At 53.3% G+C, this 25,051-nt stretch overlaps 1 protein-coding gene across 18 annotated transcripts in view; it reads right to left on the reverse strand.

Annotated features, from left to right (window-relative positions):
* The window catches only part of MAP4 (microtubule associated protein 4), a 152,935-nt gene that overhangs the window by 12,644 nt on the left and 115,240 nt on the right, over positions 1 to 25,051 (reverse strand). For 6 of the 18 annotated variants that reach the window (XM_085572838.1, XM_085572835.1, XM_085572837.1 and 3 more), the window contains 7 exons: positions 13,706 to 13,806; positions 12,562 to 12,768; positions 10,827 to 11,004; positions 7,139 to 7,198; positions 6,378 to 6,673; positions 4,559 to 4,681; positions 1,737 to 1,829 (listed from right to left, as the gene is read on the reverse strand). In XM_085572838.1, the coding sequence (XP_085428964.1) occupies positions 1,737 to 1,829; positions 4,559 to 4,681; positions 6,378 to 6,673; positions 7,139 to 7,198; positions 10,827 to 11,004; positions 12,562 to 12,768; positions 13,706 to 13,806 (1,058 nt within the window). The remainder of the gene's footprint in view (positions 1 to 1,736; positions 1,830 to 4,558; positions 4,682 to 6,377; positions 6,674 to 7,138; positions 7,199 to 10,826; positions 11,005 to 12,561; positions 12,769 to 13,705; positions 13,807 to 25,051) is intronic. The other 12 variants (XM_085572842.1, XM_085572841.1, XM_085572847.1 and 9 more) reach the window with 6 other exon arrangements.

Genomic DNA, 25,051 nt, shown 5'->3' on the forward strand with positions numbered 1-25,051 from the left:
ATTTTTTGGGAAGACAGACTGAGCGCTCACATCCACACTGCCTGTGCTGGAGGGCTGGGAATGCTTGCCTGGAGCTGCTCTGGGAGCATTTGGAGCCTGGAAATGAACTTTTGGCTCAGAAAATGCAGGATGAAGAGCTGCTTAAGCAGCTGAGCAAGGAGCAGAACTGCAGTGGTGAAAGGAGAGTGTGGGAGAGGAGAAGAGGAGAAGAAAGCAGGGACACAGGTGTCCCCAGGGCTGGGAATGTAGAGGGAAGGACAGGAGGGTGATTCATGAGCAGAAGGACACTCCACTGACACAGTTAACCAGGCAAGGAAAGATCCCCCACATTCCAACCCATTTCTGGCAGCCTGAAAGAACAGGAAAGGCACCTGGGGGGCTCCTGAAAGGCTGAACAAGGTGAAGGTGGCAAAATGGAAGTGGCTTATAAAATGCAGCTCCTTGGAGTGCATGGACAGGGAAATGCCACCAGCTGCTCCAGAGCTGTCACCAGCGTGGCCAAAGGCACTTCTGCCACCACGTCTGGGACAGGCTGGGGGACAGCAGCAGCAGCAGGAACAGGCAGCAGAACAGAAAGAGAGCTGGAAACCCCCTGAGGGCTCCTCATGCACACCAGGGCTCGAGGCCAGCATTTCCCTGTGGGAGCATTTCCAGGAGAAACACTCCCATCATGGACAAGGTGCAAATCATGGAGACAGCAGAGAGAACCACAAATCCCAAATCCCCAGAAAGGAGGGCAGCAGGGATGTGGGAAGGCAGCCTGGAGGGAACCACTTGTTAGGAACCCACGTTTGGTTGCCATTTGCAAAGATTTGTGGAAAAATCAGTCGTGTGGAGGTTCAGCCAGCTGGACATGCATTTCCCAGGAGAAGTGGCCCCAGCTGGCTCCACAGGCAGGTCCTGAGCAGGGTTTGTGTCACTGCACCAGGCTCTGACCAGACACCCCGGGCACCTCACCAGATGTGACAGCTCCTCGGGAACCCAGGGTATTTAAACACCACTGGAACAAACTTCCTTGGGCTCAGGTCCTTCAGTGTGTTGAATCCACCCAAACTTTGCATTCCTGAACCTGTCCTGTGCCATCAGCCCAGGTTTGTCACAGATCTGCCCCACTGAACGAGCCCCCAGACCACGCTCGTGGCTCTCCCAGCCTCTAGGTCTGGACAGGGAACCTGGCTTGCCTGGCAGACCCTTGGAGCACCCAACACCCCAAACCAAGCTGCAGACACCACCAGATTAACTTTCTATTTTAATAAGCTCAGCCCTGCTGCCAGAGATACCAGCAGCCTTTAAATTTAGAAATTAATCTCAGCTCAAAGGTTCAGTCCCAGAGTCTTTGCCTGCTCCAAAGTCTCTTTTATGAAACAAGGAGTGAATGAGTGTGGCTCCAGCTGGCCAGGGGAGAGTAACAGGCACTGCCAGGCCATAAGGGATCTGCTCTGGGAAATGCAGGCTCCAGGGAGCTCAGGGGGTGAGGAGGGGCTGAGGGAACCCCCAGGGAGCTCAGGCTCAGCCACGTCCCCAGCCCGAGGCTGCTCACGGCCAGCCCAGGGAGCAGCTGAACACTGAAACAAAAACCAAGGTGCAGCCTGGCAGCCCCAAGAAAAGCAGCAATCCTCCAGGCTGGATGTCTCCAGGAGCCCTGGGCTCCAGCAGAGAGCTGCTGAGGCTGGCACACCCACCAGAGCAGAGAGAAGGAGTTAGCAGACAGACAGCTTGCCCAGACCCATACTTACATTCCCACCTCCAGGGACATGCTTAATATTGTCCTTGGAACCACACTTGGACTGAACATGGCTGTAGTTCGCTTTTTTGGAGACTATCTGGACCTGGAACGTCACAGAATGGAAAACAACACAAGGGAAGAGGACTGGTTAGAGTTGTCATTCTGCAGAGCCCCAGGGGCTCGGGGGCCACCAGGGACCCCGTGGAGCTGGACCCAGTGCTGGGGGAAGCCACCGAGGAGGAGAGTGAGAGAGAGTGAAGGACAGGAGCTGCACAGACAGTGTTAGTGGCAGGCTGGGAGCACCACGGGGACAGCTCCTGGGGACCCTGCAGAGCCCTGGGGTGGGCTGGCATGGGACTGTCCAGGGCCTGGAAACCTCCCTGGAGCAGGGAACCAGCCCAGAGGGTGGGATGGGACTGTCCAGGGCATGAAAACCTCCTTGGAGCAGGGAACCAGCCCAGAGAGGTGGGATGGGACTGTCCAGGGCATGAAAACCTCCTTGGAGCAGGGAGCCAGCCCAGAGAGGTGGATGGGACTGCCCAGGGTATGAAAACCTCCTTGGAGCAGGGAACCAGACCAGAGAGGTGGGATGGGACTGCCCAGGGTATGAAAACCTCCTTGGAGCAGGGAACCAGACCAGAGAGGTGGGATGGGACTGTCCAGGGCATGAAAACCTCCCTGGAGCAGGGAACCAGACCAGAGAGGTGGGATGGGACTGCCCAGGGCCTGGAAACCTCACTGGAGCAGGGAACCAGCCCAGAGAGGTGGGATGGGACTGCCCAGGGTATGAAAACCTCCTTGGAGCAGGGAACCAGACCAGAGAGGTGGGATGGGACTGCCCAGGGCCTGGAAACCTCCCTGGAGGAGGGAGCCAGCCCAGAGAGGTGGGATGGGACTGTCCATGACCCAGGAAAACCTCCCTAGAGCAGGGAACCAGCCCAGAGAGGTGGGATGGGACTGTCCAGGGCATGAAAACCTCCCTGGAGCAGGGAACCAGACCAGAGAGGTGGGATGGGACTGTCCAGAGCCTGGAAACCTCACTGGAGCAGGGAACCAGCCCAGAGAGGTGGGATGGGACTGCCCAGGGCCTGGAAACCTCACTGGAGCAGGGAACCAGCCCAGAGGGTGGGATGGGACTGTCCAGAGCCTGGAAACCTCACTGGAGCAGGGAACCAGCCCAGAGAGGTGGGATGGGACTGTCCAGAGCCTGGAAACCTCACTGGAGCAGGGAACCAGCCCAGAGAGGTGGGATGGGACTGTCCAGAGCCTGGAAACCTCACTGGAGCAGGGAACCAGCCCAGAGGGTGGGATGGGACTGTCCAGAGCCTGGAAACCTCACTGGAGCAGGGAACCAGCCCAGAGAGGTGGGATGGGACTGTCCAGAGCCTGGAAACCTCACTGGAGCAGGGAACCAGCCCAGAGGGTGGGATGGGACTGTCCAGAGCCTGGAAACCTCACTGGAGCAGGGAACCAGCCCAGAGGGTGGGATGGGACTGTCCATGACCCAGGAAAACCTCCCTAGAGCAGGGAACCAGCCCAGAGGGTGGGATGGGACTGCTCAGAGCCTGGAAACCTCTCTGGAGCAGGGAGAGCCAGGTGGGATGGGACTGCCCATGCCCCAGGAGCCTCCTGGGAGGTTTCCAGTGGCAGCTGGCCAGAGCAGGGAGAGCCAGGCCTAGGAGCCACCATTCCAGCACGCTGTGAGCTGCTCCATGGCCACACCTGGACTGGCTCCAGCCCTGGATAATGTCCCCCCAAAGCCCTGGGCAGTACAGCTGGGTCTGAGAAAGGTTTTTCTATTGAAGGTGGTCGCAGCTTCAGCTGAATGAGCTCAGATGAGTCTCAGGTTAATGAAATGGTTTCTCCTTCACACTGACTCAGATTTAAGGGCGTGAGAACGTGGCTGGTGGTGGCTTGGCAGTGCTGGGGGATGGCTGGGCTCTGTGATCTCAGAGTCTTCTCCAGCCTCAGTGATTCTGTGATTTTTAAAGGCAAGAGGAGTGGTTTAGGTGAGCTCTACTCACGGCAGTTAACTGGGTTAGACACCAGTGTTTACAAAGGTTAGTTACAACACAGGTTTAGTCTGGAGCTGAGTTATTTACCACAGCACAAGCAGGCCCCAGCTGCATCCTGGCTCCTACAGGAGGTGACAAGCTTGGAGCACAGCAGGGATCACCCAACACTCTCACCTGGGCAGGTTCCCAGAGCCCCTCAGCCAGGTGAAAGGCTGGATTCAGGAACAGCAGCTCTGGGAACATACCTGTGCCACGGAGTGTGGGGAGCTTCACTGCCTCCCTAGAGGTACAAATCCTGTTCACTCCTGACCATTCCTGCCTGACAATATTGGAATTAAACTGTGGCACTCCCACCTCACGCCATCCACTTGTACTTTGGAGTAACCCATCCACTGGTGTGGAGTTACAGAGTTTTGGTACAACTGGGTTGGGAATATGGCAGGAAAGATGTGAATTCCCACATATTCTGCAGTCCTAAAAGCAGCAGCTGTGAACTCAGCCTCTCTGCCTCGTTGCCAACTGGTTCTGTGTGTGAGGAACTGGGTTTAAGGGAAACCCACTGACCCCTGTATTAATCTGGCAGTGAAACAGGAGGACTCTGCTCTGGAAACCCTTCCAGCAGGAGTGGAGAAGGTCCCTGCCTGGAGGAATTTCCCTGGAAGATCTCAGGGTGCACAGGAGAGAAGGGGAAGTGTCTGTGCAAGGAACAGTGCCACTGACAGGAGAGAGCAGGACAGCTGGAGAGGAGGGACAGTGACTCAAAAAATGGAAACGTTTTCCTTCATCTCCCCCAGAGAAAAGTGTGAAAGCAACTCACTTTCCCATTGGGCTGTTTGGGGACCCCCTCTTTTGCTGCCACTTTAGGAGCCACTTTAGTGCCCGCGCTGGGCTCAGAGCTGGGCGCGGCGGCGGCTGACTCTGGCCTTTTCTCTATTTTCCCCTGGATGGAGACAAAGGGATGATTTCAACCAGCAAAAGCAGAAGTGTGGGAGGAGCACGGGAGCACGGATAAACCTGGTGCAGCAGGTGACCCGGGAGAACTCCCTGCACATTCTCATTCCCAGGCCAAGGAAAACCCCACGCCCAGCAACGGTGACACCAAGGGCACAGCAGTGCCCAGCCCGGGTGCAGCGGGCACCCTGGGGGCACAGAGCAGGGATTCACTTCTCAAAAAGCTCCTGGTGCCTTTCCTCAGGATCCAAGAGACCTCAGGACAACGACCCTGCCAAAAAAATCCAACCAAATCCCTGGGGAGCCCAGCAGCAGTGCAGGACCAGCTCCTTCACGGGGAGGATGCGGTGAGGTCTGGGAGGTGCAGACCCCCGGGGCTGCCCTGGGGCTCTGAGAGCTCTGCTGGACACACACCCCGAGCTCCCAGCTCAGATTGCCACCCAGCCACACTGCACTCAGCCTTGGAGCCCAACAGCTCCTTTAGTTTTTATCTACCAAAGGGCAGGTGCACCCAGAGGGTCCAGCTGAGCAGAAAATTGAAGGAAAATTCACAGGCTTCATAAAAATTCAGCAACTACCTGCCCGCATTGTTTTGCTAGTTAAGATGCAGGGAAGTGCAGCAGGACCTGCATTTTTTGGGGGTGGCTCAGCATAAATCTTGTATTTCACTAACCTACAGACCAGTGAGCAAAACTCCCCAACACTACAACATTCTCAGACTCTAAAAACAGCTCAGTGTAAACAGGACTACACAAAGGACAATTTGCTTAACAAGGCAATCGTTAGGATTTAATAACTCTATGAAAATATTTAGAAAATCAAGGACAGTGCAATTCAATGCAAATTAAAGTCCCCTGAGCTGACACAAGGAGGGCTGTGCTGTGCTGCTGCACAGCCAGGAGACTGCTGACTCTGAGGATAAATCCATGCTGTATCGATGCTGTCTGGGACACACAACACCCAGCCAGGAGTGCCCTTGACTTTAATGTGCCTGAGAGCAGATTAAAGCTCTCCCAGCATGGAACCTGCTCCCTTGGCAGCAGATTAAAGTTCTGGGCCGGGTTATTCAGCACCAGAGCTGGAGGAAAGAGAATGGAAAGATCTGTGTCCCACTGGGGGGGAATCCCAGCTGCTGACACACGTGGCCAGGCCTAGGCTGGGCTGACACAATCAGGGCCCTGTGGTGGATCCCACCTTTGTCCTTCCCATGGGAGGTGCTGATGGTGGAAGTGCCACCTAAGGGCATTAAGATGCAGTGAGAGCCCCGGGTTTTATCTCTGGCAATGGTTTTCCAGCACTACCCTCTCCTCGTGCCCATCACGGGTGGTCCCACAAGACTCATTTCACGCCAGCTTCGGGGCTGGGCATGGGGAAGGTGGTGTGGAACCCACATCTGCCTCATCCTGGAGCACTAGCCCACCTTCTGCAGCATTGAGCAGGCTCAGCTCCTGGACTCGGGGGCAAAGGGCCGGGATACGGACACGAGTGGGCAGCACACAGGGCGTTCTGTGCCAGGCCCGAGGGTGAGGGCGGGAGGGCAGCAGCGGAGCTCCGGGTCCCTGCGCCGGTGCTGGGGATGGGTCCCTGTGCCCAAGCAGGAGCCAGCGAGGAGCTGGAGCGAGCGGGGAGGACACAGCCACCAACCCAGCAGCGCAGGCAGGGCAGGCAGGGCAGGGCAGGCTCACCTTGCCCCCGCCGGGCTGGTGCTTGATGTTGTCGGTGGAGCCGATCTTGGAGCGCACGTTGCGGAGGTCGGGCCCGGCGGCGCTGGCCGGGCGCGGCGCTCGGGGGGCGCCGGTGCCGGTGCCGGTGCCGGTGCCGCCTTTGCTGCCCGTGGCCTTGGCCGGAGCTCTCTTGGCGTCCGCCGACACCGTGGAGGCCGCGGCGGCCTTGGGGGCCGTGGCTTTGGCCTTGGTGGAAGGAGCAATGGCGCCGGTCTTGGCGGCACTGCCGGCAGCGCTCTTGGGGCGGCTGGAGTCTGCTGTGGGATGGCAGGGAGCGTGGAGGGAAGGGAGAACAGTTACACAGACTGCCTCGGTCGCACAGCTGGCACCTCAAAGATCAGCTCATCCCACCCCTGCCGTGGCAGGGACACCTAACACTGGCCCAGGCTGCCCCAAGCCCCGTCCAACCCAGCTGGGACAGCCCCGTGCCCAGAGGTGTCCAGGGACCCCTCAGTGACCCCAGCCCCAGACAGAGGGGATTTGATTGAGACTGAGGAAACAGCCTCAGGCTGTGCAAGGACAGGTTCAGGTGGGATACTGGGAATATTCCTTCCTGGACAGGGCTCTCCCAGGACATGGTGGAGTTCCCATCCCTGGAGGGATGTGACATCCATGTGGATGTGGCACCTGGGGACATGGTCAGGGGTGGCTTTGGCAGTGCTGGGGGATGGCTGGGCTCCATGGCCTTGCAGGGTTTCCCGGGAAGCGAAGCGAGCGGTTACCTGTGGGAGACTTTGCAGGGGTTTTCTTGGCATCTGCCGGCTTCGCGTCCGTCTTGATGGCTGCCAAGAGAAACAGCGGCCGGGATGTCAGGGGAGCATCCCCGCAGCCTTCCGGGCTGGGAGCAGCCCAGGGAGTGACTGCTCTGCAGCAGCACCTGGCCAGGGAGCTCCTGCTGGCACAGAACCCCTCGTGTCTGGCAGCCAAAGCCCCCATCCACGCCAAAGGATCCTCGCTGGCTGACACCACACACCTGGGGGCAAGGGCTGCATTTTCCCTCACAGGAACTTCCGAAATCTGGCAGCACTCCCTTGGAGAATTTTAATCCTGCCCCACCTTTGTTTCTTAAAAAAAAACCCAACCCAGCAACAGAACTCATCCCAAAACATTCCCTTTTTTTAAAAAGGAACAAAAGCAGCCCCACATTTGTCCTTGCCCAACCTTGCTCTCATTGCCAGGCCAGTCCTTCCCCGTGCCAATTTTCTTGCACAGGAGTTACTGCACATATTTTGGCTGCTATTTTAATTGTATAAACCCAAAAATCAATCCCTAAACTGAGCTGCCTTTGGGCAAAGCCCAACGATCATGACCTGATTACACTGCACAGAGGACACTCTAAACCAGGGATGCAGCCACACTTCTCCAAGCAGGAGAAAACCAAACACCAAATTGCTCAAGGCAAAAAACCACGGACTGAAAAATAGACATGAGACTTAATTTTAAAGAACTCTTTGATCATGAAATTGCAGGGTTTTTACTATCAGTGACGAGCACGTTTGGGTAAAATCTGATTCATTTCAACAGCCAAAGGAAGGCAACATTTAAAAGAAATAATACATGGAAAAGACCCAAGTTAGAAATTACGAAAAGCCTCATTTTTTAATATTTAATTTTCATTAAGTCTCAGATTTTTAGATAGACTCCAGCAGCTGTCAGGGTCCTTTATGGAATATCAATACCAAAAAGACCAAGGGGAAGAGGCAGATAACTACAGGCCAAGTTAGTCTGGATCATTCCACCCTGACTTTGCTAAAAGCATTCAATTAAACACCCCAGATAAGATTCCAGCTAATGAGGTGAAACCCATTTGGATAATTTAATAAGGCCTAAAGGATGGATACATAATTAATAGCAAACACTTCAAACAAGGGGCTGGCAAACCAACCTAATTTCATTCCTTGAGACCACAACTTTAACTGGGGGAACTGCACGGACAGAACAGACTTAGGTTTATGTAAAAGGCAGAGGAATATTATGTCACATGAATATACAGAGTTTTTTGTCTGCTGGTGTCAGTGGGGAGCCCAATGCTGAACACTTCTGTCTGCATGACTTCGAGGTGCTGAAAACCCAGACAAAGCCCCTGGGACAATGGCCTGTGTGACAGACTTTGATCTGTGCCTGATCTGAAGGGCTGAACACGGTCTTGTGCAAACATTCAAGTAATTTCCACAGGGAGGGGGACAGAAACTAATGAAGAAACAAAATTGAAAATCAAACCAGCAATCCCCACATAACCCATGGCTCTTCTTTAGCAGAGAGACTGACCTGAAAATACCTGAAAAAGTGAAGCTATATAAAGTCAAACCTGGCCTTTACAGACACATTTCATGTGAGACAATGACTGAAACTTGATGGCAGCTCAAGGCACCGAGTGCCTGGCAGGAGAAAAGCACCAGCAGCTGTCCTCAAAGAGCATCTTCAGCCACAAACACCATCTCCACCCCAAACTTATTCTCTGCCTCAACACTTGTCATGAGAAACTAAATCCATGGAGTAACTATGGTTGGAAAAGCCTTGCCAGACCTTCCAGTAGAACTGTTTCCCACCACTGAGCATGTCCCCAAGTGCCACATCCACGTGGCTCCGAAATCTCTCCGGGGATGGGGACTCCACCTGCTCAGCCCATTCTAAGGCCTGACCACCTTTGCCATGAGGAATATTCCAAATATTCACCCTGAGCCTCCCCTGGCCCAGCCTGAGGCTGTTCCCTCTCCTCCTGTCCCTGTTCCCTGGAGCAGAGCCCGGCCCCTTGGTTGTCCCCTCCTGTCAGGAGCTGATCAGAGCTGTGACCCCAGGAGATCCGGGTGTCCCCACCCACATCTCACCCAAACCAAACCAACCAAACCACAGCAAACCCGACCAAACCAAATGAAACGAAACAAAATGAAAGAAATGAAACCCAACCAAACCAAACCAAACCCAACCCAACCCAACCTAACCCAACCCAACCCAACCAAACCAAACCAAACCCAACCCTGAGCACTGGGCTCACTGTGGTTCCCTCAAGGCCCCAGGGCACCTTCCACCCTCTGTCCCACCCCTGTTTCCACCTGACCCAGAACAGGACCCCATGCTCTTCCCATTCCTGCCTTCCCTGTGCATTTCCAGACCCAGATCCAGACTTCTCAGCCTGCCCATGGAGTCCCTCAGCTGACCTCACCCTCCCTCACCCCACGGCCCTGCCTGTGCTCTGGCAGGGTCCCACCACGTTCCTGGTGCCACAGCCCCTTGCCCTGCTCATCCTGCCTCTTGGAACAGCTCCCTGCAGCTCTGCATCGCTGCCTCCATCTCCTTTCAGATGTCAGCAGCAAACACTCCTTTGTTTGTGGCTCAGTTTGGGCAGCAGGAACGAGCCCAGCTCATTAGAACAGATCCCGCATTCCCGGGCTCCTGTTGGCCTCCAAGACCACACAAAATGAATTTTACCAGGCTGCCCACGGGATCAGACAGGAGATGTGGCTCTTGGAATGTGCAACACCTTCTCTACACTTGATTAATTCGATTTTCCCCCAGAGCATAAAGTCTGGGATGTCCATCAGGATTAATCCATCCCAACACAGCTAAAGCATGACAATTCTTTTGGGAGAGCTGGCATAGGAATCCATGCTTTGGATTCAAACCAGCCTGTGTCACTTTACATTTTTATTGACAAATTTGACAAAAACACTGAGGTCCAGTAATTTGAAAAGACTTGAGAAGACTTAACTATAATCTTATCTGATGTTAAATCTCTCAAGCTCCATTAAAAGGAGTGAGAACAGTGTTAGTTTATCTAAAACACTGCTCGGGTTTCCTGTTGAACTCATGGGAGGATCCCTCTTTAGCAGCAGTCTGGGTGGGACACAGTTTTTGGATGAAGCCGACGTGATTTCAGCGTCAAATTCTTCCTGCTCTACTAAAAAATCCTCCACTTCTGCTCAACCCTTTTGGATTTCACACACCAGTTCAGGTGTTTCAAGTCCTCTTGCAAAGATTTGCTTTCCTGAGGTTTTATTTAGTGTTTATTCTGTTCCTGTGGCAAAGTACAGAGGGAACAGAATACCCACTCTTAAATCAAGTGTGTCCAATAATTGCATTAACCCAAGATCACACACAGCTGATCCAGGCTGGCCCTGAGTGGAATTTGGAAGAGGAAGCCCTGGAGAGAAGAACTGTCAGAATCCAGGCAACGAGGGAGTGGCTTTCCAACACTTCCAGAGGTGGGGACTCCACCAGCTGTGCCAGGGCTGGACAGCCCTTTCCAGGAGGAACATTCCCGATTTCCACCTGAGGCCGTTGCCCTCCTCCCGTCCCGTTCCCTGGCTGTCCCCTCCTGCCAGGAGCTGTGCAGAGCCCCTGGTGCTGCTCAGCCAGGAGCCTGCAGCTGCTGAGGCCAGCCCATCCCGAGGGAAAGGGGGGAGCACTCACAATTCGGCCTCTTGGCAGCAGCGGCCACCGTGGTTTTGGCGGCGGCCGCTGCCGTCACCGGCGACGGCACCGTGGTGCGCGGAGCGGCAGAGGAGCTCCTGGAGGGAGTCCTGGCGGTGGTGGAGGATGGAGGCTTGGAGAGGGAGGTTCTCTTCTCCGCGGGCTTCGCATCCGCGACCTGGGAAGGAACGGGCGGCGTCACAAGGGAGCGGCGGCGGCGGCACACGGCGCGCTCAGCGTGAGGGGAAGCGCCAGGAGAGCCCAAAGAACGGGAATCGCCGACGTTCCTCGGCACTTAATTAAGCCTGGCGCTGCTGGAAGGTCATAATGCAATTAAAACATCATTAAAGATGGAGCGAGTGATGGTGTGGAGGGCAGGACGCGGAGCACGGACCCTGCGGAGGAGCAGCTCCCGCCCAGGGCTGGCTCAGCTCTGATGTGTGGAGGCCTCTCCAGCTGGGAAGGAGGTTTTGATTTCTGGATAAAATGGAACCATCGGAACACCAGCAATGCTCCTGGGAGAGATTCCCATCCTCCAGGAGCAGCAATGCTCCCTAAGCTGAAATTTGTTTCAACAGTGGGGACCTGGGAATCAGGGGTCCACGGCTCATCCCTCACTTGGAAAACTCTTTCCTGCTGTTCCTGGTCAGGCACTTGTTTGTCAACTGCCTGATCTCTGAGGTATGGAAACACTGGATTAATGCATGGGAATAAATATTATTTTATCAAGAAGGGATTCAGAATGATACAAAAACTTGAACCAATCCAGTCACCAGCTCAGAGAAAAGCAGAGATTTACACCTGGACTTTCATTTGCCTTCTGTTATTTTTAGTTAGTTCTAGAAGACACTAAAATGCTTGAGTGTAACTTGAGCTTAATACAGCAGGAGTGGTGGTGTTCAGCTATCAGTAAAAGCTTCTGAAATAGATTTTGATGATCCCTTTAAAATCTGAATTCTTCTACTCTCTAAGATCACAAGTTAACATAGGAGACATTCAAGGGACACCTCCCATTCCTAACACATGGGGATTCCCTGCTTATGTGGCAGATGCAACATTGTCCATGAATCCTCTCTTCTGGGGAATTACAAATCTCCAGAGTTTTCTAAGTGTTATCAGTCCTCTCTGTGCAATTCTGCAGTGACCAGCCATCATAAAATGACCACTGGTGGGAAATATGGAGCGTTCACAAGGATTTGTGTTTCTTCAGTATTCGTATCAAAGGTCTCCAATTAGGTTTCCCATGTTCTTGTCTGGATTTAGGAGTTGTTACAGAAAAAATTCCTGGCTGGGAGGGTGGGGAGGGGCTGGGATGGAATTCCCAGAGCAGTTGTGGCTGCCCCTGCATCCCTTGCAGTGCCCAAGGCCAGGCTGGACAGGGCTTGGAGCAGCCTGGGACAGTGGAGGTGCCCCTGCCATGGCAGGGTGGCACTGGGTGGGCTTTGAGGTCCCTCCCAACCCAACCCAGCCTGGGATCCCTGCTTCACGGCAGCTCATCAGCACGATCTCAGCACTACACTCAGCTTTAACTCTCCTCTGTGGTGACACAATTCAGTGCCAGGGACACGATGCCATCCCTGGGAAGCTGCTCCAAGCCCCCTGCAGCTCCCAACACACTGAATCCCACTGGGGATCTCAGCCTAGCACAGGAATTCTGCCCTGCCCCGTGGCTGAGGGCTGGGACTCTGCCCTGCCAGCGAGCCCTGGGTGCTCCCCAGAGCCTGGCACCTCTTACCTTTGGTTTAGTCTCTTTTGGAGTTAGGGTGGAGGGACGGGTGCTGCTGGTGCCGGGGCGTTTGGAGGTGCTGCCCGGAGCAGGAGCTGCAGTTGGGCTCGTGGGCTTTTTGGTTGTGCCCGGGGTGGCCGAGCTCGGCCGCTTGGGGCTGCTGCTGGCCGAGGCCTTGGCCTTCGCCGCCTTGGCAGTGGAGGTGGATGCAGCAGGCTTTAGGGTTGGGCCAAAAAGCAAAATCCAGGAGAAAACCAAAGAAACACAACAGAAAACAGCGCATTGTAAACCAAAACATTGGGCTGCAAACAACAGAAAAGTGATATTTTAAAGGAAGCAAATCATAAGAATAAGAATAGCAATAATAATAAGAAGAATAGTAATAATAAGAAGAATAGTAACAATAATAAATAAATAAATAAATAATAATAATAAGTAGAAGAAGAAGAAGAAGAAGAAGAAGAAGAAGAAGAAGAAGAAGCAGAAGCAGCAGCAGCTTTCTGTTTTCTGAGCGCAACAAAGACCGAAATGCAGCACCTGAGGGGGTTCTGCCATTCAATTCCAAACCAGCAGGATTTATTTCAGCAGCATGGAAAGCAACAGAAGGAATGGCTGGTAAAGCTGGATTAGTAATTGGGTGCTCCTGGCATCCAGGGCTATGTGCAATCCACGGGCCGTGGCTTTCCAATTCTGGGCACGCAGGGATTGCGAGCTCCAAATCCCCATGGGATCAGCTCCCGTGGGTCTTGGGGGGACAGAGCCCCCAACCCTCCTGGGGACACTTGGGGGGCTCTGCTGGGTGCTGGGAGCTCCTGAGAGCACAGCCCCAGAGGCAGAGGGGGCTGAGCAGGGCTCTGCCTGCACAGAAACGTGCTGGGAACAGCTCCCAGAGCATCGCTGAGCACAGGGGTTACTACACGTTTGCTAGGTGTTTACTACAATCACTGCACCAGCCAGGGAAGTCACTGCAATGAAGTTTCCACGCTTTTATCAAAGTTTGCCCGGGCTGGGCCGTTGGCAGCTGTGAAGTGGGATGTGTTTGCTGCAGGTGGCAGCTCAGAAAACAGAACTGGGGCTGGCACGGCTGAGGGAGCAGAAAAGCTGGGAAATGAAAGCCCTGGGAGCAGAGATGGGAGCAGGGAACAGCTCCTACCTTGGTCTTCTTCTCAGGGCTGGGTGGGAGCTCCTTGTTGGGAGGAGCTGTGATGTCGTTCCCACTCACGGCCTCGGCTGCTTTGGCCTCCTCTGGCTTGGCTGGGGGAAGGAAAGGACATTTCTAAGTTTAAGCTTTATTATTTTTTTTTTTAGATATGTTTTTTAGTTTACTGTTATTCACCACAGCAGCAGCAGGAATCAGAACTGACACAGCACAGGCTGGTGTTAGTGGAAAAGTTCCTAAACCCCAGAATACCTGAAGGAAGAAAGATTTTCCCTGAAACAGGACAGGTTCATCCAGATGCTGTTAGATTCCAATTTCTCGTATTATCCCAGTGGGAAAAGCCAGGCAGCAGATGAAGGAAACCTGTGATTTACTTTAAATAGCAAATCTTCTCATCTTTTAAGTTGTTACAGGAAATTGTAAGAACGTTGCACCAAATTGATCAAGGAAAAAAACCACTGGGTTTTTGGGGACTGGGGACTTTGATAAAGAAATTGTAGGTGAAGATGAAGGTGAGGTTCTGACCTCTTCCAGGCTTTACACTTATCCTGGAGTGGGGCTCTGTTCCCTGCTATTCCCTATTGTTACAGCTGTTCCTGCTCAACCTTTCTTCTGCCCACATGCACAGCTGGAGCCCTCAGTGAGCAGGGAGGGTTCCCAGGAGCCAAAGGGAGCAACAGGAAAGGTCACACAGGACCCTGGATCCAGCAGCACAAGGATCTGGACCTGCTGAGAGACCCAGAGGAGGCTCCAGAGCTGCTCCAGGGCTGGAGCCAGGCTGGGAGAGCTGGGAATGTTCACCTGGAGAAGCTCCAGGGAGAGCTCACAGCCCTTCCAGGGCCTGAAGGGGCTCCAGGAGAGCTGGAGAGGCACTGGGGACAAGGATGGAGGGACAGGACACAGGGAATGGCTTTAGCTGAAGGAGGGTACATTTGGGTTGTTTATTAACAGGAAATTCTTCCCTGGGAGGCTGGGCAAGTCTGGCACAGGGTGCCCAGAGCAGCTGTGGCTGCCCCTGGATCCCTGGCAGTGCCCCAGGCCAGGCTGGATGGGGCATGGAGCAGCCTGGCACAGTGGAAGGAGTCCCTGCCATGGCAGGGGTGGGATGGGATGGTCCTTAATGCCTCTCTCCATCCAAACCTCTCCAAGACTCCCAGAGCAGGAAGATGGAGATCCCATTCTGGCACACAGGATCACGCTGACCTCGCTGGAGCTGTGCTACAGCACAAAGCTCAGAGCCAGCTCCAAGAAGTGCCACTTTTCCCTGTGCTTGTTCATTCTGGCCATTGCCACCCAAGCTGTGACACTGGCTGGGGACAGTGAAGACACCCTGAGGGGCTGGAGAGCAGCACCCCCTCCTCATGTCCTCTGGAAAGCCAGAGCCCAAAGCAGTGTCCAGCCCCAGCAGCCCCAGCACCGCCCTCCAACCCAACAAATTGTTCATTTAGAAACAGTTTCCCCAGGTTTTCTCCCCAAATCCCTGAAATCCCACAGCAGCCCTTGGTGCTGCCCAGCACCAGGGGACAAGCAAGCAGCAGCTTCCCTAAAAATCACTTCCAGGCCCTCCTTCCCCAGGGTGCAGCTGCACAACCACACTGCCCTGGGCTGGATCCCGTGCCACGAGCCCAGCATGAATTCCTGCATCTCCCCTGTCATCTGGGGATTCAAATCCAGCCTTATCCGTGTTGGACACTGCTTTTTATAACCCTGCAACAGATTGTGACAAGCCCAGGGTAAGGATTCCAGCAGCAAACAGCCTGTTCTCCACATCTTTTGGAAATTAGTCTCTATTCCCCGTTCTCCTGCTTGTCAGACTTGACAGGAGCGTCCCAGAGGATGGCTCAGTCCTGCTACAAGCCAGGAAAATAAAATCATCCCGTGCCTCCCTCCTACCAGAGTATGGCTTGTTGTTCTTATGTTCTGACTCCAGGGTAAGCTCAGGATAAGCCTTTTCCCCCTGAATTGGTTTAACCCCTTCCTACCCATCTGGCCTGCCAGTTCTGCAGCACTGGGCTGAGCATCCTGGGCACCACACAAGAGCCTTGTGAAGGAAAACCAGCAAAATGTAGAGGCTGCTTTAATGCAAAATCCTTAGGAATTGTGTCCGTTCACCTGGAAAACCCGTTGGTATTGCAGCTGGTGTGTATTGGCTCCTCTCTCTACCTGATTGCTCCCCTGCATTTCAAGAATGCTTTCTCTTCTCCTCGTTTCACAGTTCCATCCACAGCAATGCCAGCAGCAGCAGTTGTCAGCAGCTCCCTCTCCTGAAAAACAGCCTCCTGCCCATTCCCTTCCCAGTGCTTCCCTGCTTCCTCTGGAACCCTGCCAGTCTCAAATATCCCCCACATCAAGGTGACTTCCCAGCTGCTGGAAGCTGCTGTCATTAATTATTCCAGCTAATTCAGCAGCAACATTAAACCTCTGGCTGACGAGGGGCTGCAGCACCCACGACAAGAATTCCCAGGATCAGGGAGTGCTCCTCAAATCCTACAACACCCAAATGTTCAGGATCTGAACTCCAGCAGCTTCCACGTGTCTGAACCAATGACAACATGAATTTCATGTTATTTCATTTTGCTTAATAGAAGGTGAATAAAAAACACGACAGGACAAGGGGAATGGCTTGCCACTGCCAGAGGGCAGGGTCAGATGGGAGATTGGGAATTAGGAATTGTTCCCTGGGAGGGTGGGGAGGGGCTGGGATGGAATTCCCAGAGCAGCTGAGGCTGCCCCTGGATCCCTGGCAGTGCCCAAGGCCATGGCAGGGGTGGCACTGGATGGGCTTTAAAGTCCCTCCAAATGAAACCATTGCATGATTCTATTATTATTATTATTATTATTATTATTATTATTATTATTATTATTAATCCAGGGGAACTGGGTAAAAACCTTCCCTACTTATAACTCAGGCTCCATCTCTCACAGACTCTGACATTCCAGGATACACAACCCTGCACCATCCCCCAGGGATTACAGAAGGAGAGGTTTGGGGTTTAATATTCATTTGTCCTGTGCTCATCAGGACATTTGCCCTCATTCATGGTTTAATTACGAGGGTGTTCTCAGAGCAGAGAACTGGGACCATTTCCTAGTTACAGGGAATATTAGGAAAAGCTGCCAAACCTTAATCAAATTTGTTCATTAGGCTGCAAGAATGATTTAGGAGACTTTTGAGTTTGCTTGCTCCCCCAAGCACAGCCAGAACCCCCTGGAAGATATTTGAAAAGCATTTTTTGTTGGAGCTGCTGTGCCCCGAGCTGGCTCCTGGTGCTGCTCACCCGGCTGAGTCAGCAGCACCACGGGACATCCCCAGGGAAAGGGGCTTCAAGGAGCCAGGGAAGGACATTCCCAGCTGGAATCTTCCATGGATCCCTCCCAGGCACAGCCCTGCCATCAGCAGCTTTCTCTCCACACTGCTGGCAGGGCTGGCAGTGCCTCCAGCCTCATCCCCTGTTCTTACCACTCCTGTTCCTGATGGTGAAAATCACACATCCCAAAATCACACTGCTGGCATGTCCCAGCAGTTCCCAAGAGCCTAGCACTGCAAGAAATGATCCCTGCCATTATTCCTATCATGATTCCTATCAAGAAATCATTCCTATCACTGTTCAGGCCCTGGCACAGGGTGCCCAGAGCTGCTGTGGGTGCCCCTGGATCCCTGGCAGTGCCCAAGGCCAGGCTGGAGCAGCCTGGGTGATTGGATTGCCTTTAAGGTCCCTCCCAACCCAAAGCAGCCTGGAATTGTGTATTTAAGTGCACCAGTGAGAACAAATGACTCCACAAACTGAACCTACCAACTCCAGCATTTGCTTTGGGGTTCTACAGGCACCAGTGAGGAAGGAGCAAACTCCTAAGTGGCCTTGTGTAACCTGCAACAGCAACACCAAGAGTCCTCCAGAGACACCCGTGGGCTCAAACTCTGCAGCATTGCCAGCAACAGCCCCCAGCAGTGTCTGAGCTGTGCTGGTGGAGCCCCAGGCTGTGGCCAGCTCCATGGCCAGCTCCATGGCCAGCTCCATGGCCAGCCCCAAGCCCTTCCCAGCCCACAGCAGCTCCCCAGGCTCCTGGAGCTGAGCACACCAAAGCCCCAGCAGCTGGAGGGGGCACACACTGGGTTTATCCCACGTGGATCCATCCACTTGGGAGTGCTCGGTGCAGTGTGAGCCCAAAGCACCAAAAGCACGTCTGGCAAAGCCCCACTAAAGTTTAAAAGCCTGATTTTAAAATAAATTTGTCTCCAGAAACCGGGTACTTGTTATGGTTGGATGAAGGTCCCAGTGAACAACACCACGTGGGGTTTGGACAGAACTGGACTCGGAGGGAACAAGACTCAGAATAAATCAGCAGTGGTGATTTTTCAGAATAAATAGTAATAATGAGATGATCTGTGCCAAAACGACACCCAGGAAAGCAAGATGGAACTCCTTGTGCTAAAAGCAAATAACAGCCTCCCTACAGATCTGCAAAATGGGAAGTGTAACTCTCAGGCTTGCCCTGATGCAGCAGAGTGAGCCACCAAAGCCCACCAGTGAGGGATCTCACCAGAGCCAAGTGACACACACGGAGCGGGGACAGCCCTGCAGGGACCCTCAGCCCGCCTGGGGTGGTGGCAGCCACCTGGAATGGGAACTCTGGGGCCTGAGGAGACTCTGAACGTGTTTTATCCTCCAGCTCCCCCTCCTCTACTCGCTGCCCCTCTCCTGGTGGCTCCTCCCTGCAGCTGAGGAACCTCTGGAGGAGATAAAGCCTGGCAGAACACAGCCCAGTGGGCGAGGCAATGGCTCTGAGAGCCTTCTTCCCCAAAAACCAGAGAGAGGATCAGCTCCTTCATCAGCTGGGAAGGCCAAAGGTGCCCCCAAGGCTCATCACGGAGCAGCCTGCCCCTTATTTCCCCAAATCTTGCCAGTTTGGACACCGAGTGTCTCTCCGAGGGTTCCTGGCCAGCAGCTCAGCAGAACATCCCGAGGAGCTCTGAGCACATCCTGCCAGTCAGCCAAGGCACTGCTGGGGCTGGAAAAGCCTCTCAGACCAGGGAGCCCCAGTGCCCCCAGCACTGCCCCCAGCACTGCCCATGGCCCCAGGGGACACATCCACACTGCTTCTGAGTCCCTCCAAGGAAGGAGAGCCTTCCTGGGGAGGAACTGGGAATGGTTCCCATCTCATTCCCATTGCCTGAGGGCAGGGATGGATGGGAGATTGGGAATTAGGAATTGTTCCCTGGGAGGGTGGGCAGCCCTGGCACAGGGTGCCCAGAGCAGCTGTGGCTGTCCCTGGGTCCCTGGCAGTGCCCAAGGCCAGCCTGGACACTTGGAGCAGCCTGGGACAGTGGGAGGTGTCCCTGAGGTGTCCCTGCCCACGGCAGGGGTGGCACTGGAGGGGCTTTAAGGTCCCTTCTAACCCAAACCCTTCTGGATCCCCGTGGCCTCAGCAGCTGGACACCCCTCAGGTGACACGGGGACACTGAGCAGTCACGGGCTGGAGGAGCCCAGAGGACTCCAAAGTCTCCATCCATGGGAGGGACACACCTGGGTGGGCCTGGAACAGCCCCCTCTGCCTGCACAAGGCTTTGGGCTGGGGTTAAACCAGCCCAGCCCTGCCTAAGTGACTCCTGTGCCAGCTGCACAGAGGGGGTGCCCACCGTGCCCACAACTCCTCCGAGGGATTCCTGAAGCCAAATCCTCATTATGGGTAACTATGAATAGAATTCTTAACCAGAAGGAGGGGAAAAAAAAAAAAACCCATCCCACCCACTCCTGGAAAAAACATCTCTGCCCATCCTGTGAATTCCAGCCTGGAAAGCATCTGCCTGTCCAGCTGCTCCTCAGCACAGGCAGCCACGGCCCACTGGAGCACCAGGACAAGGCAGCTGGGAGGGGATATGGGGAGCTCATTTACCCCAATTCCCCACTCCAGCTACACCTGACTGCTCAGGGTGTGCTCACTCTCCTTCTGAGCATCTCCAGCAATGGACATTCCACAGCTGGGGGCTTCTCTGATCACCCTTCTGGTAAAAAAAACCAACAAAAAAGCGCAAAAATCTCACAGTTCCCAAATTCCTGGCAGGAGCCGTTTTACAGCTTTGTTGAAATCTCTCACAAGTCACCCAGCATGGTTTGCTTTCAGCTGCTGCTGTTATTTTTCGTTGGCTGACCCATATTCCTATCCTGGAAAAGCAGAACTGTCTCCTCTGCTTCACAACTTGCCTGTCATTGATGACTTTTCAGACAGCAGCCAGAGCCTCCTCCCCATGTTCCTCTCAGGGGTCTCCTTTGGCACTGCCTGAGTGACTCCTCCTGTGATTTATCTATCCCAGCTCCCACTGCAGAGCCCCTGCAGGAGCAGCTGTGCACTGAGACACTGCACTCAAAGCAGGCACACGCAATCATGGAATCCCACAATGGTTTGGGATGGACAGGCCCTAAAAATCATCAACCCCCTGCATCCTGCCCACTGCCCCAGGCTGCTCCAAACCCTGCCCAGCCTGGCCTTGGGCACTGCCAGGGATCCAGGGGCAGCCCCAGCTGCTCTGGGCACCTCCCCACCCTCACAACCAGGATTTTTTTTCCATTTATCTTCACCTGACCTTTCCCTCTTTCACCCATTAGGATTTACAAACTGAGTTTTTCCTTTTGCTCTCTCTCTTTCTGGACTCCCACAACTCCCCGTGCTGGAGGAAAGCCACACAGGAGCATCTTTATGCCACCTCCACCCTGCAAATCCAGTGCAGGGAGTCCCAGCTCGTGTGAAGTGATGCTGAGCTGGAGCCAGGAGGGAGCAAACACAAACCTTCAGTCTTGGGTAACAGCTCTCCCAAAAGCTGCAACTCTGTGTGAAAAAAAAACCCAAACAGGCAAGAAACTGAAAAGCTTTGCTGTTTGTACTCCCTGAAGAAGTAAAATGAGGCAACAGCACTTACAGGGACGTACCCAGGAGGATCTTTTTGAAGTTGAACCGTGTTACTGCACTGTTTTATAAATCACAGAGCCCAGGAGCAATGCCTGTGTGCAGCTCAACACCAACCAGCAGCTTAGGAAAGAGCAAGAATTCCCAAAAATCCATCGTCCATGCCAAGAGGAGGACCCTGGCAGAACTTATCTTGGGCTCCTCTCAAAAGGCCAGAAGTGTTCCTGTTCTCTGGCCCCACGGTGGGCCAAGGCTGGATCTGTAACCCCATCCTGCTTTTTGGGACTGTGGCACCTCGTGTCCCATCCAGAGGGTGCTGGGCACTGCCCAGGCTCCCCAGGGAATGGGCACAGCTCCAAACCCACCAGAACTCCAGGAGAGTTTGGACAGCACTCCCAGGGATGCCCAGGCTGGGATTTTGGGGTGTCTGTGCAGGGTTGGCTCAATGATCCCTGTGGGTCCCTCCTGCCTCAGGACATTCCACGTTTTTCTGTGGCTCCTTTCTCCCTCCAATAAACGAGGTTTCCGTGGATGTTTGAGGCTGTATCCCCCAGGTGCTGTCCCTCCTGCCTGTCCCCCTGGCTCTGTGTGGCAGGTCCCTGTGTCACCTGCCCTGCCTGCAGCTGCAGCCCAACGTGAACCAGGCCAGGCATCATCCCCAGATCCCCAGGCAGGGATATTCAGCAGGCTAAGCTCGACTAAAACATCATTCAATGAAACAGCTCCATAATTCTCATCGGGATTAGAGTCATCAGCTGAAAATCCATTAAGAGAAATAGATTAAGCAATAAGGCAATGACCATCCTTGTCTTTACTCTCCCTTTTGAATGTAAACAAGCACTGGGACAAAACCTGCTCGTGTGGAACCACAGAGAGGCACCAGCTCCTTCCTCACCCATCAGCTCCCTCCTCATCCACCAGCACCCCAAAGGAGCAGCTGCATGCCAGAAACCACCCTCAAATGAAGCCTTTTTGTCTAAAGCTCTTACAGAAAAGTATTTACAAATACAACAAATCTTCGTTTGGGCAGGAATACAACCCTGAGCTGCTTCCTCCTCCCCAGAAAAGGCAGAATCCTCGCTTGACCCAATCATCTCCTGCTTGACCCAAATGCAGAGGGCTCAGCATTGTATTTGGCAACAAATCCAACTCAGACAACATGTACATCTTCCCTCGTTATCAAGAACTGAGAATAAGTCCGATTCCTCTTTGCCTGCATTTGTAAACATAAAGCTCCAGGATTGTTAAGACTCTTATTTTTACCCCAGCAAGGGAAATCCTACATCAGAACAACCTGAAGTTCATCCAACAGGGCATGAACTGCAATTATGAAGCTGTTCTGGGTAACAGCTCCCATCACAGTGACCCACCAGCAAAACCCCTCCTGAACAGGAGCTGCCTTGGGCAGGACATGCAGTGAGGAGCAGGCAAGAAACAGGGCCCAAATTCCAGTCTCAGGCTGGCCCTGAAGCTGCTCTGAATGTTGGTGAAACCTCAGAGAATCTCTGGGTGCCCAACTGAGCTTGGGCAGTGCTCGGGCCAGGGGACAAGGGGATTTTCAGGGGATTTACATGGAATTCAGAGATTCCCAGACTGGGTTGGGTTGGGGGGGACCTTAAAGCTTCAGTGCCACCCAACCATGGCAGGGACACCTTCCACTGTCCCAGGCTGCTCCAAGCCCTGTCCAGCCTGGCCTTGGGCACTGCCAGGGACCCAGGGACACCCACAGCTGCTCTGGGAATTCCATCCCAGCCCCTCCTTGCCTTCCCAGCCAGGAATTCCTTCCCAATATCCCACCCAGCCCTGTCCCCTGGCAGTGGGGACCATTCCCTGTGTCCTGTCCCTCCAGGCCTTTGCCCAAAGCTCCTCTTCAGCTTTTCAGTGTCTGAAGGCATAAAACTGCTGTTCCACACTGTTCAGAATGTAAAATAAAGACAATCCTGTATTGGGAACACTCAAGCACAAAGGTGTCACTAATGATCCAACGAATTCCAGGGAGGTTCCTCAGTATCCCCCCATCCCAACCAGGCACAGAGCAGCTGCAGTCACTTTTGTTTTTTCTCCCCTATTACAAACACCATTTCCTGTGCTCAGGAACCTGCTAGACCTCACCACTGCAGTGCTGGTTTTTTACAGGCAGCTGGGCTGACATTCCCAATCCCAGCACGAACTTCAATCAGTGCAAACCTGAGGTCAGGGCTCTCACACCCTCACTGTCGCTGGGAGTCTTGGATTCTGTATTCATCTAAACCACAGCGTTCTGCTGGGAGAAAATCCTTCAGGAGATACTGGAAGCTAGGCTGGACTTTATGGAGTATAAAGAAACCTGAGCTGGAAACCCAGGATGGTTTCCTGAGCTGGTGCTGGGTGTGACAGACCCAACCTGCAACTCCTGGTGTTTCAGAGCAGAAAACAGCTCAGGGAGATGCCAAGGGAGTGAGAGAAGGCAGCAGGTGAAGGCAGTGCTGGAGGACATCACTTCTGGCAGGGCCACTGCTGGAGGTGACACTGGGTACAAATAAATGCCAATAAATCACACAACGCTCGAGTGTCAAACCTGTCCTTCGTGCTGGGAACAGCCACTTGTCCAGGGAGATTTGATTCCTGAGGGAGCTGGGCAGGTCCTGGGGCTCAGCTCTGATCAGGACTAATCTGCAGGCAGCATCTCCTGGCTGGAAATGCCCACAGTGGGCACGCGAGGGGTTGAACTGGGAGCGCCTTTGGGGCAGTTTTTATAAGGAAATTAAACTCAAATTAAACTAAATGTGCCATCACCAGATGGGCTTTAAGAAGGTCCCTTCCAATCAAACCACCCTGGGATTCTGTGACCACACCAACACCCACCTGTCTGCAAGGAAGAAAAGTTTTATGTACAATTCTACTAATTCTTGCTATGAAAAGAACACAAGAGGAGCAGATATTTAGCAAAAAATCCCCCAACCCTCGGTGGGCAGAACCAAGGAAGTCTGCTTTAAGTGGAGATACCATACAAATGATTTGGATCGGGCTGCACAATTCTTTAAAGTATTTTTGGGATGATAAAAGGTGCAAGTGACAGAATTTGTTACCCCCAAGTGTGAGCGCAGAGATGAGGGTGAACAGACAGAGCAGGCAGAAAAAGAGAGGGGTTAACAAAAAGCAGGGAAAACCTCTTTGTGTCAGAAGAAATGGATCCATTGAGCACTTTGCCTGGCGAGGGGATGGAGACCTGCAAGGTGAGTGCTGGGATGGGGCAGGGAGGATGATCAGGAGCTCAGGGCAGGAACTGAGAGGGAATGAAATGCACAGGAGGGATTTAGCAGCAGCTCCACCTTCCAGCCAGCACTGCCTTCCAGGAGAGTTATTTTAACTACAACCACCTCTCTGCTGATTAACAGGGGAGAGGGAAAAATCCTCAGCACAGAAAGTTGGAAAGCTTTTCAAGAACATCTAAGGAATTTCTGTCTGGTTTCTCCTGCGTTCTGAAAATCCTCCAAACTGCACATACAGAAAACATTTTGTTGCATTTACTGCTTTGTTTGCTTCCAGGAGAGGATAAAGCCAGAGATTAGAAGAGTAAAAGCTACAAAGAGTAGAAAATAAGTTTTCAAATTCTATGGTATTGATGCCTGTGAGAGCTCTGCCAGCTCAGTGATCCTCTGTATCAGCTCACCCAGACCTGTGATTGCAAGGACAACAAACAAGCTTTCATAATAAAGATTGCAAGAGCAAAATTTTAAACCAAATGCTAAAAAACCCTTGGCAATCTGAATAAGCCATCTGCAAAACACAACCCAACCAGAACACTCGGAGCACTCCCGTCTCAGTGACCTTTCCATCAGTGATGCTCAGCCCCTCTGGGGAAAACATATCAATCCACTTCAGAGGAGGTTTTAAATGTTGTGTCTGATTTAAAGATCCCACCGAGCTGTGCTTTCAAACAGCTGCCCCTTGAGCTGCACAGATGCCACCAGCCAAGCCAAACTGGGGCTCCCAGTTGCCCAAAATATGAATTTAGTTGATGATTTGTCTTGTAGTTAAACCTTGGTGTCAGGGCAGGCGTCGGCAAATCCCACCACCCCAAAAAAACTGGGACGTGGAAAGTGTCAGCAAACACCATCACCCCAAAAAAACTGGGGCATGAAAATTATCAGCAAACCCCTAAAACTGGGACATGAAAGGCGTCATCAAACCCCAAAAAACCTGAGACATGAAAGATGTCAGCAAACCCCCAAAAATCTGCGACATGAAAGGTGATGGCAAGCCCCTTCATCCCAAGAACTCTGTGATAGGAAAGGTGTGCACAAATACATCATTTTTGGGTTTTTTTTCTGCTCCACATTTCCTGCCAACATCTTTTTACTCCTGCCACAGTTTCAGTTCCCAAGACTGATGACCCTCTCATGTTTAGGTACAAAATCAAGCCCAGGTGACCGCAGAACACGCGGGTCTGACCTG

Source organism: Lonchura striata, chromosome 2, assembly GCF_050655825.1.
Source record: "Lonchura striata isolate lonStrDom1 chromosome 2, ASM5065582v1, whole genome shotgun sequence".
NCBI lineage: Eukaryota > Metazoa > Chordata > Aves > Passeriformes > Estrildidae > Lonchura > Lonchura striata.